Source organism: Mycteria americana, chromosome 12 (genome assembly GCF_035582795.1).
Source record: "Mycteria americana isolate JAX WOST 10 ecotype Jacksonville Zoo and Gardens chromosome 12, USCA_MyAme_1.0, whole genome shotgun sequence".
NCBI classification, from domain to species: Eukaryota; Metazoa; Chordata; class Aves; order Ciconiiformes; family Ciconiidae; genus Mycteria; species Mycteria americana.
The window spans coordinates 14413624-14427641 of record NC_134376.1 but is presented as its reverse complement, the minus strand read 5'-3'; the positions used below and the strand labels follow the sequence as shown (position 1 = coordinate 14427641).

The window sequence follows — 14018 nt, the reverse complement described above, 5'->3', positions numbered from 1 at the left end:
TTCTTAAATAAAGAAGAACCTCCATGAGCACAGGGGTAAGCCCACGGCACCACCTGCAGCCTAAGGGGACGGTCGTTGTTCACGCTGTGCCCCGGGAAACGAGGGGGCGAGGAGCGGCTCACGGCAGTGAGCAGGACAGGGACTCGCCGCAAGCCCGGGCCTTGTGGTGCCTTCAGCAGGGGGAGCTCCGCAGCCCAGCGGCCTGCAGCGGCTGCCAGGGCGAGCAGCGCGACCCCGGCGGCACGGAGCGCGGCACAGGCCGGCGTCCCTGCGGGAGCGGCGGCCGCGCGTCCCCCGGGCCGGGCGCCGCGGGGGCTGCCGGGGAGAGGGACGCGGGGCGCGGCCGCGGCGTCAGCGGCGCGCCGGAAGGAGCCGCCGCCTCCGAAATGGCAGCGGGAGGCGCGGTGGCGGCAGGTGGGGGCCGCGGGAGCGGCGGGGTCGCTCCGCCGGGCCCGCCGAGGGGACGCGCTCGCCTTGGCGCCTTCGTGCCCCGCTCCCCGCGGCCTGCCCTGCCCTGCAGAGCCGCTCCTCCCGCCCCGCGGCTCTCAGCCCTCCCGGCCGCGGGGGGGGGGGGGGGGAGGGCTGAGGGGCTGCGGCCGGCCGGTCCCGGCGGGGAGGAGGGGGGGCGGCTTCGTTTGGAAACCTGCCGGTGTTGGCACGGCTGGGGGCCTGCCTGCGGGCTGCGCTGGCGCTACCCCAGCAGGAGGCCGTGGCTCCTCGGGAAGAGGAGGCTTTGGGTGCGGGCGCTGCGCCGGGCAGGCCGAAACCGGAGGCTTCAGGCTCTGCCCTGACCGCCGAACGGCGCCCAGCCTTCCCCTGACTGCGCTGCCTTGGCTTGTCTTCTCCGCAGATGGTGGAGAAACTGCGTTTTCTTGCTTTGCATCAAGTTTGGATGTAGCTTGTGCACAGACTTCTGCTGGCAAAGGGCAGGTTTGGAGGCTGGGTTAGGTTTTGCAAAAGTTAACAGAACTTGATAACTAAAGTTATGAAAGCTGCCTGTATCACTTGAAGTATTTAAGCCTATGTACTTGTGATCTTGTTCAAGCACAAGCAGATAATAGCAAATTTAGCGTAATCTTCCAATATGTTAATGGCAACACAGGAAACGGCATCAACAGTTTTTACATAAGGGGCATTAGGGGTGCTTATACCTGGTGAGACCTGGGTGTCTTTGTTAACTAAATCATTCATACAATGCTTGGTGATTTCTGTGTGTGTGTGATCTAAGCTTGTCATCTCAGCTTTTAAAGACAAATTTTGTTTTCAGATCTATGATTCATCAGTGTTTCACATACCCTTCACAAAATGTCAAGTTCTGTAGAGCATAGGGAAATAAATATCCTCTTTATTTTTCTGTTCGTAAGAGGTAATTCATTTGTTTGTGCCTTAGGACAGAGAAACAACTCAGCCTTGGACATTAGGTAATCAGGATGATTTCAGGTGTTTATATTTTTTTTCTGCGGAAGAATAAAGAGCACCAAAGACAGGAGACATTAACTGCCCAGTTAGTGGAGGCATATAAAAGGAGCTGAATTTTCACCAGGAAGGGCAGATACTCCTTTTACAAAATTTGGGGGACTGACCTGTGATAATATATTTGGTAACTGTGTCCATTTCTGAGAAAATTCACAGATTCCTCTAAAGAACAAGAGCCCCTAAAATGGTGAAGGTGTGCACACAAGGCCTTATGTTCCTTTGAAGACCTTGACTTAGCATTGTAAGTCTGTGCATTCATGATAACATCTGGGTTTTTTCAGCGGGGGGGGGGAGTGTTTTTAACACAAGCTAATTAGTAGCTCTCCTAAAATATGCGATGTCTGCCAGTGAGCTACTAGCAATTATGTATTTGATGATTCTTTGGAGCATTGTAAAAGAGAGCATTGGAGCATTGCAGTTTTATTGGACAGTGTAATCTGATTTTTATCTCCTAAAATATTGCTGGAGCAATGTTCAAACAGTGTCAGGATGTCACTCAAAGCTGTCTGTGTTTGGCTTTAGGTTGAATATCCTGATGCGCAACTTGTTGCCTTATTGGAGCGTGGTGGAGCTTGCATGGTCACATCTTGCCTGAGATCTCAGAAACTACGTCATGACGTTATCTTGCGGAGCAAAACTGTTACTTGATGCCTGCTAATAGAAGAGTATCATTATCACTTTGTGACAGCACTTCATAGGGGACTATTTGGGTACTCTAGATGTTCCTCTCACCAGCACATCATGGTAGATGTAACAGAGGAGATGGATAACCCCACATTTAGAAGTGACACTGTACTTTCTGACGTTCACTTGCACTGTCCAAACAAAAGACATCTCATGGTACGATTGAATGCAGTTGGACAACCAGGTAATGTACGTTTAGACTGATGGAGCTATATTTTAAGTGTATTCTTGTCTGTGTAATGTCTGAATCATCCTTTGAATGGTTGATTGTCATCATTACATATTTTATTCCAGTTAGAAGCAGAATCACTTCCTACTCAGCCTTTAGGAAGAGGGCTAGCTGGATTCTCCTCATGATGTTAACTACAGAAATGAAAACTATTAGTGTACAATTTGTAGACAGCCTATCTTAAAAAAGAAATCTTAAATTACTTTCTGAGAAGTAACCAAATTAACGTGCAATTTTATTTATTTATTTGTTCATTTATCTATAATCTCAATACAGTACTTCGGGAATCATGTTAAAAAGTTGGGATGTTTCTTGCATATGAACAAAAGTTGAGAAGCCAGAGGTTTTAAATAGTGTAACTTAAGTTTAAAATAAAAATTATCAGTAATTAATTTATGAATTCTTATAAAATCTTTTTGTGATGATTTACCATCTATTCAAGAGGAGCCTAACAGCTTTGTTTGGTTTTTTGTTTTTAAAAAAATGGGCAACAAGAAAGCTCAGAATAGCAGTGGTTTTGACCAAATTAGATAATTTGAAGAGTCACGGCTGTAGTGGAAGTGAATTGGCAAAGGCCTCTGACTGATTGCCAGCTTGTAGGTTTCTATAAAGTTGTCAAGGAAACTGACCTTGAAGCTGCTGGTAAAATGTTCTGTAGAAGAGTACTGCTCCTGCTGTGACAGAAGTGTTAATTGTTTTTTCAAACCCAGTTGTGACATAAAAAGAAAAACTTTTGCAGCTGTTCTAGCATATGGCAATGTAAAAAATGATAAAAGTAGGCTTGACAAAGAAGTGGATAATAATTTTGACCCTGATCAGGTTAAAACCAGGTAATTAATGCTGTGGTGTGTCTTCATGCTGTTCAACATTTGTTTGCTTGATGCAAAGAACCTTTCAACAGAATGAAATGACAGCATGTGCTACCTACTCTGAATGTACTTGGTCTGGGAAATTCCTTTATTTATTAAGACAAGAACTGGATTGTAGTATGACAGCTTTTACTCTAACAAATATGAACAACAATCTACCGCTGTCACTTCGCTGTTTTTTAAGGAACCTCATGGGAATTTAGTCTCTACTGCTCTGGGTCAGTTTTACCTTACACCTTTTGAAATGCTATAGAACATGCAGAGGATGAGAATGTACTTTTCTCAAGTCTCAACACGTTGTGTGTGATTTTGGAATAATAGTACCCAGCCTAAGATGTCTGCAAACACTGATTTCATACCAGAGTAGGTGAATTGAATTCCGTGATTGTGTTACATGACTGGCCCGTTTAGCCAAGCACAGTGCGCAAGCACTGCTGTAGAGCTGAGATTGGATGTAGATGGAAGGACAAATGTTTGTCTTCCTCATGTGTTGTATTCAGACAATAGAGGTTCCTATAATTAAAATTGCAAGGTCCATGTTTGGATAACTTAAAATTTTTAATAGATGCTGACGTCACTGGATGATGGTTGCAAAAGGTTTTTAATTAATTGATTTATTGAGAACAAGGGCCTTATTCATTTAATCTCATCAAAGATTCAGTTTGAAGACTTCAAAAAAAAAAAAAGTGTCAGCATGTCTAGCTTCTGCAAGCTGTCTCCTGTGAGCTTATTTCTGCTCTCTCATACTCATACTAAGCTGATTTCAAGGCTTTAAGTTGCTTGAATTCCTAAAGACTTTTAAAACAATTAAAAAAATGCTACTTGCTTTTTACTAGAACATGTTTGTTTCTTATAAGATAGGAATTAAATCTTAACTGAAAGAAACAAATTCTAACTTGTATTAATTCTTCTTTCAACTTGGTTTGAGCTTGTCTCAACAGAAGATCCTTTGGAGGGTGTAAGAAACCATCCCATCTGCCAGTTGTTAAAATAAGTGTTACTAAATCAGATGAAAGTGTGCGTTGTGACTGAGTAGATGCTGAGTCAGCCAGTAGGCTGTGAAAGTGCTTCATTTATTTCTACTGACAGAACTTAATAACAGAAATATTTCTTTGTAGCAAATTGAACTATATTTTAAGCTATCTGTATGATTTTTTTTTTTATCCTCTAGATTTTTTAATATGTGAAATGCATAGCAAGATTTCATGCATGTGGAAGTTGCGCACAGATTCTGTTCTTACCTGGTGTTTAACGTTTTTCCCCCCCTCTGTGTTCTTACAGTATTCCTGTCATATTTCAAACTCCTTTGGAACACAGAAGATTCGGCATCTGAGAAACATGGGAGAGAAGCTACAACAGAAGAACACCAGTACAGAAGTGAAGATGAACTGTGTGACAAGGACAGGAATAATCTAAAAAGAGAAAGACAATTAAATATTGAAGGAGTAGAAGCTCTGCTAGACGATGATGGAGACTTGGAAGTGGTCAGAAGACCTCGAAGTGCCTCTGATTTAGAAGCGGAGGATCTTTTGAGGGATAAAGTGTATCCTGTGATTCTGATGAAAGGGAAAGAAGATGCTTTTGAAGATGAAGAACAAGAGTGCACTTGCAGTGATGTTGTTAAAATAGGTAAACAGTAGGCTTACAGTCAAGGAGAAATGGACTAAATATGTTTGTATAAAACAAAAAAAAAACAGCTTTTCTTTAGAAATGGAACAGCAGTTGTTAAGTGAAAGGAGATAATAAAACAAACATAATACTGTGATATTGTAAATGTTTTAAATTCACCTTTTTTCTGCAGAAGTGATTTGGCAATAGTATACAATGGGAAACTCAGTGCTCCTTAGTTAGGGTGGGGTTTTCAGCATTATCTACCATTATTATATAGAATGAGGAGTGTTTAGTTCTATATTTGAAAGGGAAGCATGACTTGATTTTCAAATTTGCCACTATGGAACTTGATTTAAACAACATTTTGAGATAAATATTTCTACTCTACTTTCATTTTCACAGAACATACTATGGCAACCCCCTTAGAAGATGTTGGTAAACAAGTATGTATTCTGCCTTGTAGTATCTTGCTGTTCATGGATTGTGCTTCAGAATTTACTCAGTTTTAACTGCTTTTCTTATCCACAGGTCTGGCGTGCAGCCTTTCTTCTTGCTGATTACATTCTGTTTAAACGGGACACGTTCAGGTGTTGCTCGGTGCTAGAGCTTGGAGGTGGCACTGGAATTACAAGCATTATCATGGGAACAGTTGCCAAGAGAGTTTATTGCACAGGTAAGGCAGTTATTTTCAGTTAAATATTTTCATGAAGCTTCACAAAGCAGTGCTTTCATCCTGGGATTTTCATCCTCATCTGTTCAATTTTAGTTCATAATTTTTATTAATGTGTATAAAGTTGTGTTGTTTATTGAAAAATAACAGGAACTTTCTCAACAGATTGAAAAAGCAGTACTACTTTTAAGCACAAGTGTTTAAAAGCAAAATGCATTGCTGTGAACTCAAGATAGTGTGCCTAGATTAAAATAGGTAGTATAGGGATCTAACTTCCCTCCTCAAGGGTGGCTCAGAGCTTAGTACTGAAAGACAAAAACAAGGATAGTAGGGAAGCAATCATCAGTGGATAGAGTTGCTCTGTATTTTCCTTAATCTCATCAGCTTGAGAGAAACTTAAGAGTATTAGTCTGAGAGGTCAGAGGCATGCACGGCCCATGCAAAATACTCTTATTTTGAATATCATTATTGCTTTTTTCCAGATGTTGGTGAAGATCTTCTGGCCATGTGTGAGCAAAATGTTGCATTAAACAAACACCTGATGGAGCTGGGAAGTAAGTGCTATACAGTCAGTGTTTGTGTAATTGCCTATATATGAACTACTTTGGGATTAAATGGCACAGCCATTGACTAGCTAGCACAAGCAAAATTAAATTTTTGTCTTGGTTAAAAGTGACTCATTTAAAAAGAAAGATGCAAGATATCTCTATGTGGTCCATAATGGGACAGCTTGCTTTTCTTTGAGAAGAGCAAAATACTTACTCTTTCTCTGGTCAGCAGTTGAGACCAGCTGTAGTTCCTACACAGTCATTGTGTGAATTTCACTGAGGTTCTTAGGAGGATCACAGATATCCATGTGCCAAGGGTCACATAAACAGAGTGTAAATGACAGAGGTAGAACTCTGGAAAGGAGAAGTATTTTGCAGGTGAGACATGTAAAAGAGAACATAGGTTCTCTTTCTGACCCTTAAGTTCATCCTGTTCTCTTGTGAGTGGGTAACTGGTTTTGTACAGTAAGTGGTTTGATGTTCAACTTTTACTTGTTTCATATGTCCTCATAATACATCTTCATCACTTGTTTCAATACAGATTTTGACTCTTTATTTTTGCTTAGGTACTGTCTGAAAGGCTATTTGTGACTGATGTGATCTTTCTTCACCCACAGGAGGGGAAGTTAAAGTAAAAGAACTGGACTGGCTGAAAGATGAATTCTGCACTGGTAGGTGGTTATAATGGGTCCTTTCAGATCGGGTTTGGTATTTTGTTTTGTTTTTTTTCCCTTCAGAGCCATCAAGAAATACTTATTCCGTTGTTTATGAAGTAAGTCTTCCAGCACACACGCCTCTGGAAAAACAGTTGAAAGTACATGATTGACTTTGGGTGCATCGTTGCCATGTGAATGAGTAAGGAAGGGTTTACTGGCAGGTTGAGAATAGCCAAGTGGTGGCTGTCCTTCACTTAGGTCAAAATCCAGAGATGCAAACAAGATGTGTCTGTTATGTGGTGATAATGGAATCCAGGCACAATGACGTGGATTTGAGTTACTGTAATCCAGATTGAGATGTGATGGTATTATGTGGTTTATGACTGCATGAATACAAAACTATAAAAGGTGGTGGGGAGGGTAGGTGATGATTTGAAGATGTATAAATACTTTTAGCACTTGGTTATATGAAGCCTACTTTATAGGTTTTTATATCATCAGCTGGATTTGCTGTAATGCTTCTAAAAATAGAACAACTATTTAAGCAAGTGGAGACATTCTTTATGCATCCAAAATGCATCTTTGGGACCCATGCATCTCTGGGACCTCAAAAAATTCTGGTTAATGAAAATATTTGATACTGCCAGTTGAAAAGGCTTTATGTTTTTTAGACTTTCAGAGAAAGCTTCTGTGTTTTAACAAGGCCTAATTTTAAAAAGCATGATGAAGTGGGAAGATTAATCAAAACTTACACGACTATGCATTTAGTTTTTTATTTAAAGCAGTATTTATTTTAATCTAGTTAAATCTGTGATCTTGCTACAGGGTAGTAATTGGTTGTAAACTCTAAAGTCAAAGAAAACTTACTCTTGCCAGTCAGCCTTGGGAGGATTGGACATAATGCAGAGAAAGCAAAGGGCTGCAGGGAACTTCAGTGAATGAATAGAGGGAGGTTTTGGTTTACCTTCAGTGGGGTGCTCCATTTATGGAGTAGCAGATGACCATGGGAGTTAAGAAGTTTCTTTTTTCCAGCTATCAATCATTTGAGACATTTAATCATGTACACCAAAGCCATATTGTTTGTTACAGATCCTGAAGCTCCTTATAGCTGGTCTGAAGAAGAGATTGCTGATTTGCATGACCAGTGTACAGTGATAATGGCAGCTGATGGTAGGAAAATATAAACAGTAAGCTTTTAAATCAAACACATGAGCATTATGAGTAATAATTTAAACATACCTAGTTTGCTTTTAAAATCTAATAGGTCAGATCCTTACCTAATTTGTCAAAGCTCTGCCTTATGTGTTCCTGCCTGTATTTTTTTTTAAATTGTATTTACATTCTGAATTAGCAGTAAGAGAACAGATGTTGAAAACTGCTAGCTTTTTCTTTCATTTGGTGTGGTAATTATTTGAGACTAAATTACTTAACATAATCACAAGTAAATGATGAATTTGACTTTCAGAAGAGTTTTGTTGTCCTACCTTTGTCTTGCATCAGATAACCTCTGTGCAAATAATGATAAATAGGTGGTTAGACTAATATATTCTATAATGTGAAAACCACTTTCAGATGCTGCGTTTGCCCATAGAATCTATGCCTTTGGATATCTCTCTTTTTTTTTTTTTTTTCCTGCTCTTTTTCTTGCTTAAGTGAAAGGCTGAAAAATGACAGGCTAGCTTATCTGCAGAGGAAAACCATTGTTGTTTTGATAAATAAAGGAGGATTGGTTTTAGTTGTGATATTGAAAGGTGTTGCAAGACTGCTTTCCTAGGAGATATGGTTATAATGGTATAATAGTTACTGCCTTTTTTGTATTTTTGTAAGAAATGAGGCCCTATACGTTGTGATATCCTGTCCTTTTTAGCTGTACAGTAAGATATTTCCAGGCTGAGAGAAAATCTTGTTAAAGTTTTGTAAGTTGTCTGACAGAAGTGATTCCTAGTGATACGAGAGAAATCTTAAAGAAAGCCTAACATAAATAGCAGCAGTGGATACTATTACAGGGTCAGTTGTTACCATCAAAAATATACTTTGGGGTTTAGTTAAAATAGTGACTTGTTTGATTAGAACAATCAAACTAAGGCATGTTGTTGTTTCATACCTGAGACTTAAGCAGGTAATACACTTAAACATACATATTTTATGCTGTTAATCTTTTTTTTGTAGTGTTCTATGACGATGACCTGACAGATGCCTTGTTCAGAACGCTGTATAGAATCACACACAATTTGAGAAATTCTTGCACAATTTACCTAGCATTAGAAAAAAGGTAAGTATTACCAAGAACTTCAAATAAAAAGCACTTAAAACTTCATGTGCTTGCTTTATTTGGAAGGAGCATCTGATTTCATTGAAGGTTGGCTTCTGATTTTCATTGTATTAGTTGATCACAGGCTGCAGTGTATGCTCAGGACAAGCATTTGTTTTTATACGTGCTTAATTGTTATCAGTTCAGAATTTGACTTCCACAAGAGTTTGGCTTGTATTGTCCTACCTTTGTCTTGCAGCAGATACTGTCTATAAATAGGTGGCTAAACTGATGTATTCTATAATGCCTGACAACATTTGCTATATATTTTTGAAGTCATAGAGTGGAATGAAAGGGCTTAGAATTAGGGTATATGTTTCCCAGCTTGAGTACCTCTATAACAATTTCTCTTGTGTTTTCTTTCAAGGAATCGTTGAATGTTTTTAAGTAGTCATGTGTTGCATTCCATTCATAAACTAATATATAAATAGGCTTTGCTTAAATCTTTGGAGATATGTGTATTATTCAATCAATAGCTATTCATATGATTTGTTGCTAAGCGCTTGTCCAGGAAGCCAAGCCAATGATTCTGTTGTGGCAAAGTGCCTTAAAATCAATGGAGAGATTCATCTGAGAGTCATTGGTGTATTGATGCTAACATAAGTCTTGTCCGCTTTTCAGGAATAGTGGGTGGGTTACTTTTTTTTTTTTTTGGCTATCGCAGTTATCAAAGTTTGGCTATCTAAGATGCCAGTATGGGAGAGACATTTTAAATTCAATATTCTCTTGCCAGGCTGAACTTCACTTTAAGACATATGGATGTTACATGTGAAGCCTACAGTCATTTTAGAAATACTCTAAATGATTTGGAGAACCTCCAAGATAGAAAAAGGAAATATACTGTGGAGCCTATTAAGCTTGATTTCTGCCAGTTTCTCGTTTATGAACGAACTGAGCAGTTGGTAAGTGGCATTCATTAAAATAAATGTAATGTGTTGGACTAATCATCTCAAATTAGTTTTCAGCTGTTTACTTAACATGAAGTAAGGACAGGAGAATAAACATTACTTTTTCATTTATTTCCCTTTAGCTTTTTGTTGTTTTAAAATGATTCTTGTTTAAAATTATTCGTGCTTACATAATCTATACTAGTTTGACATAACATACACTCTTCTATCACCAGCAGTACAGTGGCTTAGATTGCACTCATTTTCTCAAAGGTTAAGAAACAATCTCCATTACTTTGTAAAATACAATTTTTGCGATTGACTAGAAAATGGGACAAATATCTCTTTTCTCATTTATTTGCTTGTAAAAGAGCTTTCATTTCATAGTTTTAGTAATTCCTTTCCCAATTCAGGGTTCAGGAAATAATGTTCTAATATCTATGAAGAAGTCAATTAGCTGTAAACTTCTGTTATTCAGAAAGACATCAGATATAATTTTTGTAGTTACCTAATTACCTCCTAAGCACTTATGGTTCTCTTTCTCTATTTTTTTTTTTTTCCAATTGTCTGCTCTTATGAATATTATGCAGGGTAGCTAATAGCTTGCTAGCTTCTAGAACAATACAATCTAACAGATCTTTTTAAAGAACTTGCAAATCTTGTACTGGATTGCAAATCTGTTACCAAGAAATGATGTTCCTATAGTCAACATACTATTGCTGTGTCTTCTGCAGAATGTATGCATAGTAAGATTATGGGGACCACAGTTACTTCATGAGATTGATTTATCTTACTTAATGCTGATACCTTCAAGAATAAAACATGCATGCAAAACTTTAGAACAAGTTTTACAAGTATATAAATGTAACCTGGATTATACCTAAATGTGTAAGCTCATTCCCTAGCCTTTTTGTGGAAGGCGACTGGTCTTTGAAATCTATGCATTTTTAAAACGCCTAAGATTTTCATTTATCATGAAGTATATTGCCACAATTCAAGATGTCATGGTGAAAAGTATGTGATAGTCTGCTTACTAATCTTTTGTATAGCAGACAAAGTATATACTAATGTATTCTACAGAAATAGTGGTCTGTGTTTCTTCTTCATTGTCCAATAGATAGAGAAGCGTGTGTGTGTTTGTATAAGACATGCATTTGGGAGACTGTGATTCGTCAGTAAATTGAGTCTTTTTTCAGTTGTATTTTTACTAGCATTATTGAAAGCATTTGTCAACACAAGCTGAGAAAAAGAGCAAGATTATCAGTCAAAATACTGCAGAAGGTCATGCAGGCCAATGAAATTATCTTAAAACAAATTATTTGAATGATACCAATATTTTATTTTAAAAAATCATGCTACAAGAATGAAGAAATCAGTTCTATTGCTCTGTCTCAAAGATAATTTGGTGGATGTTCTAGGAGATTACACAGATGGATTTAGTATCCATCCACAGATGGATACTATTCGTAGATGGAGGTATAGGGTGCGTCTTAAAACTTATCTTCAAGTGGACATGTTGAACTTTTGCATAATTGCAACCTACTGATCTGAGAAAATACCTGTATGTATTTTTTCCACTCCTACAGGAATTGTGGAAGATCATTGCTGAACAGCTAACATGACAGGGTCATGAGAAAATAGAAGATCTGTAAGGATAAAGGCTTTTTTGATGTTTTATTAAAAATGGATTTTCATTCCAAGAAAAGCATTTTCCTGGTGGAACTGTGTTCTCGGAAAGTATTGCTATGCAGATTTGCTTTAGTTCAGTAAATTTTGGGGTTTGGCACTTAGGTTGTGGTTTCTTTGATGTTTCTTTTACAAAACTGTTTAATGTTGATCTTCAGAGTACGTGCTGGATGCCAAACACTGGCAGTGACACAGTGGCTTGCTCTTCGGGATTGATGACTTGGGTTTTAGAGTCTGACAAAGAGGTATTTTAACCTTTTCCATGTGGCTGATTTGCAGATGTCATGCATTTTTCTTTTTAGTTTTCTGAACATGGACACTGTTCTTGGTCTCATCCTAGTTCCACATTATTTATGTTTATGGACATTTATGAAACAGTGTTCTGGACAAGACCTGTTTGTCTTTCGTGGACTTTTCTTTAAGCAATCTGTTTATGAAACTTAGTCCTTAATGTTCAGTTTGTCCTATCTAAATCATTCTAGTTTAGGGCTACTGTCTGAACTGAAAGGAGACAAGATGCATTTTGTTTGAGCCTCTAAAAATACTGCACAGGGGTCTTGGAGCTCTATTGTCCTGCTGGAATATTAAGCTATTCTGTCCTTGCTGGGTTGAGGGTGGGAAGGTGCCATGTGAAGTGATATGCTACCACTCTTTGAATGTCTTGCCCATACACATGGGGCCTTCAGTATCTTAGCTTTTGGATTAAAGTGCAACATGCTGATCAAATCTCTCCTGTGTTATTAATGAAACCAAAAACCTGTTTGTACTTTTTATAAATTTTATGTGCACTATTATGTTTATATCACTCGCCATATGTACACTGTCACAGAAATTCTTGTGCCTGCTGGATTTTTTAGCATTATGAGAGTGTCGGTGATGAAGCTGTTCCGGCCTGTGACTCGTGAGAGTGTGCATACATTACATTAGAAGCATCTGGCTGACTTCTTGAAAGTCTGTTTTACATTTGGTTTAGTTCAGTTGTTTTAGGTCAGTTATTTCATAACCTGCGTATGTGTATGAAGACTTTTTTTTTGTGTTCTTTAATGAGGTGGAAGATTATTAGATAATGATGGCCTTTTCCTGTGAGTATAGTCAGAGTAAAAATTACATTATGTTAGCATGTATCTGCCTAGATTAATACAGAACTTCTCTCTCAGAACCCTCATTTGAACTTCAAAGATACAAAACTGTATTTTAATCCAAAGATTCCCAAACTAGTGTTCTGTTGGTTGGTTGGTTGGTTTGTAATGTTACTAACTTTGGTAGAGTAACTGAAAACAACTGGTTTTGAATGTAGCTGCTTATTTAAGTAGTAATTTTTTGAAGGCTGTAGCAAGAAATTAATTTGAACTGATGTGAAATAGCATGTGCAGTTAGAGGAGATTTTTATTTGCACAGGACTTCTGAAAGTCTTTGGAATTATCAACAGAAACTCATCCGGGTAGAGGGATACTGTTGATCTTTTAAACATAGAATTCAGCCATTTTACCGCAGCTGGCTTAAATTAACATCTGAAAAAGATTTTTATACTTGTATCTATGGGTGACTAAATACAAACATGATGGCTGCTTGGGAAGCAAGCTGAAGTAGAATTTGCTCCTAAAGAAACAAAGCTAATCCTTCTGTTGAAGGGAAGCAACAGCTTTGGGGGTCAATGACAGATCTAAAGGTCAAATTGCAAATTTGGATATGACCCTTGCCACTGATAATAAGGAATAGTCAAAAATAGGCAACAATTCTAAGAACACAAGAATCGCCCAATGCCTTAGCTTTGCAGTGTTAATGAGAGATAATATAGCCTGTATTGCCAGAAAATTGTCCACTGCTATTTAAGGATATTAAGTACAGATGCCACCTTCTCAATTTTGACTTTAAACATACTTTAAATATGTCGTACATGGTGGTAGTTCTCAGAAATCATCATGCAAATTTACACCTTTAGCTGTTCATTTTTATTAAGATGATTAAAAGTGGGGAATTGTTTAATCTTGAGCATACAGATTATGATTGAAAATCAAGTTAGTGCCTAAGATGATAATGCCTTGAGCACATTATCTGTATTTATGTAGTCAAGAAGGATTTTTTCCTAATAAAGCATGATTTAAAAAATAGTATGCTCCTGTGGTGATGTATCTAAATTTTGAAAAATTGTAACAGGTAATGTTCTTCGATTTCCACACACACACACACACACACACACACACTAGTCCTGTCTTATACCTGTTCTTCTGCTGTGTGTTAGACACAATTTGCCATGATTTTTTACCAGATGAAAAGGAGAGAAAATATGATTGTAAGGGGGAGAAGATGTTAGTATGTATACAACAGTCCAGTGTAAATTGCATGAGGCTTTCAATTCATACAACTTACGGAAAAGTCAAGTGATTCAAC

The 14018-nt window shown here is 38.3% G+C and overlaps 1 protein-coding gene across 5 annotated transcripts; it reads left to right on the top strand.

The window, feature by feature from the left end:
• The first annotated feature begins 333 nt into the window (after positions 1–333).
• METTL22 (methyltransferase 22, Kin17 lysine) lies at positions 334–13729 on the top strand. Of its 5 annotated transcripts, XM_075514859.1 has the most exons (13): positions 366–414; positions 1391–1421; positions 1633–1717; positions 1999–2344; positions 4540–4887; positions 5272–5312; positions 5398–5542; positions 6022–6093; positions 6705–6758; positions 7833–7913; positions 8913–9015; positions 9788–9956; positions 11528–13729. In XM_075514859.1, the coding sequence occupies exons 4-13, from the start codon at positions 2218–2220 to the stop codon at positions 11561–11563; spliced, it is 1176 nt and encodes a 391-aa protein (XP_075370974.1). In that variant the 5' UTR covers positions 366–414; positions 1391–1421; positions 1633–1717; positions 1999–2217; the 3' UTR covers positions 11564–13729. The 5 variants fall into 5 exon arrangements, with proteins under 5 accessions (XP_075370971.1, XP_075370972.1, XP_075370974.1 ...); XM_075514856.1 differs by lacking the exon at positions 1391–1421 and having other exon boundaries at positions 334–414; XM_075514857.1 differs by lacking the exon at positions 1391–1421 and having other exon boundaries at positions 363–414; positions 1622–1717.
• The last annotated feature ends 289 nt before the right edge of the window (positions 13730–14018 follow it).

Bases quoted from the DNA above. Each gene is read 5' to 3' on its own strand.
- METTL22 (XM_075514856.1), top strand. From the start codon at position 2,218: ATGGTAGATGTAACAGAGGAGATGGATAACCCCACATTTAGAAGTGAC. The intron at 5,313-5,397 runs GTATGTATTCTG...TCTTATCCACAG, and splicing joins TAGAAGATGTTGGTAAACAA to GTCTGGCGTGCAGCCTTTCT. The intron at 6,759-7,832 runs GTAGGTGGTTAT...TGTTTGTTACAG, and splicing joins GAAAGATGAATTCTGCACTG to ATCCTGAAGCTCCTTATAGC.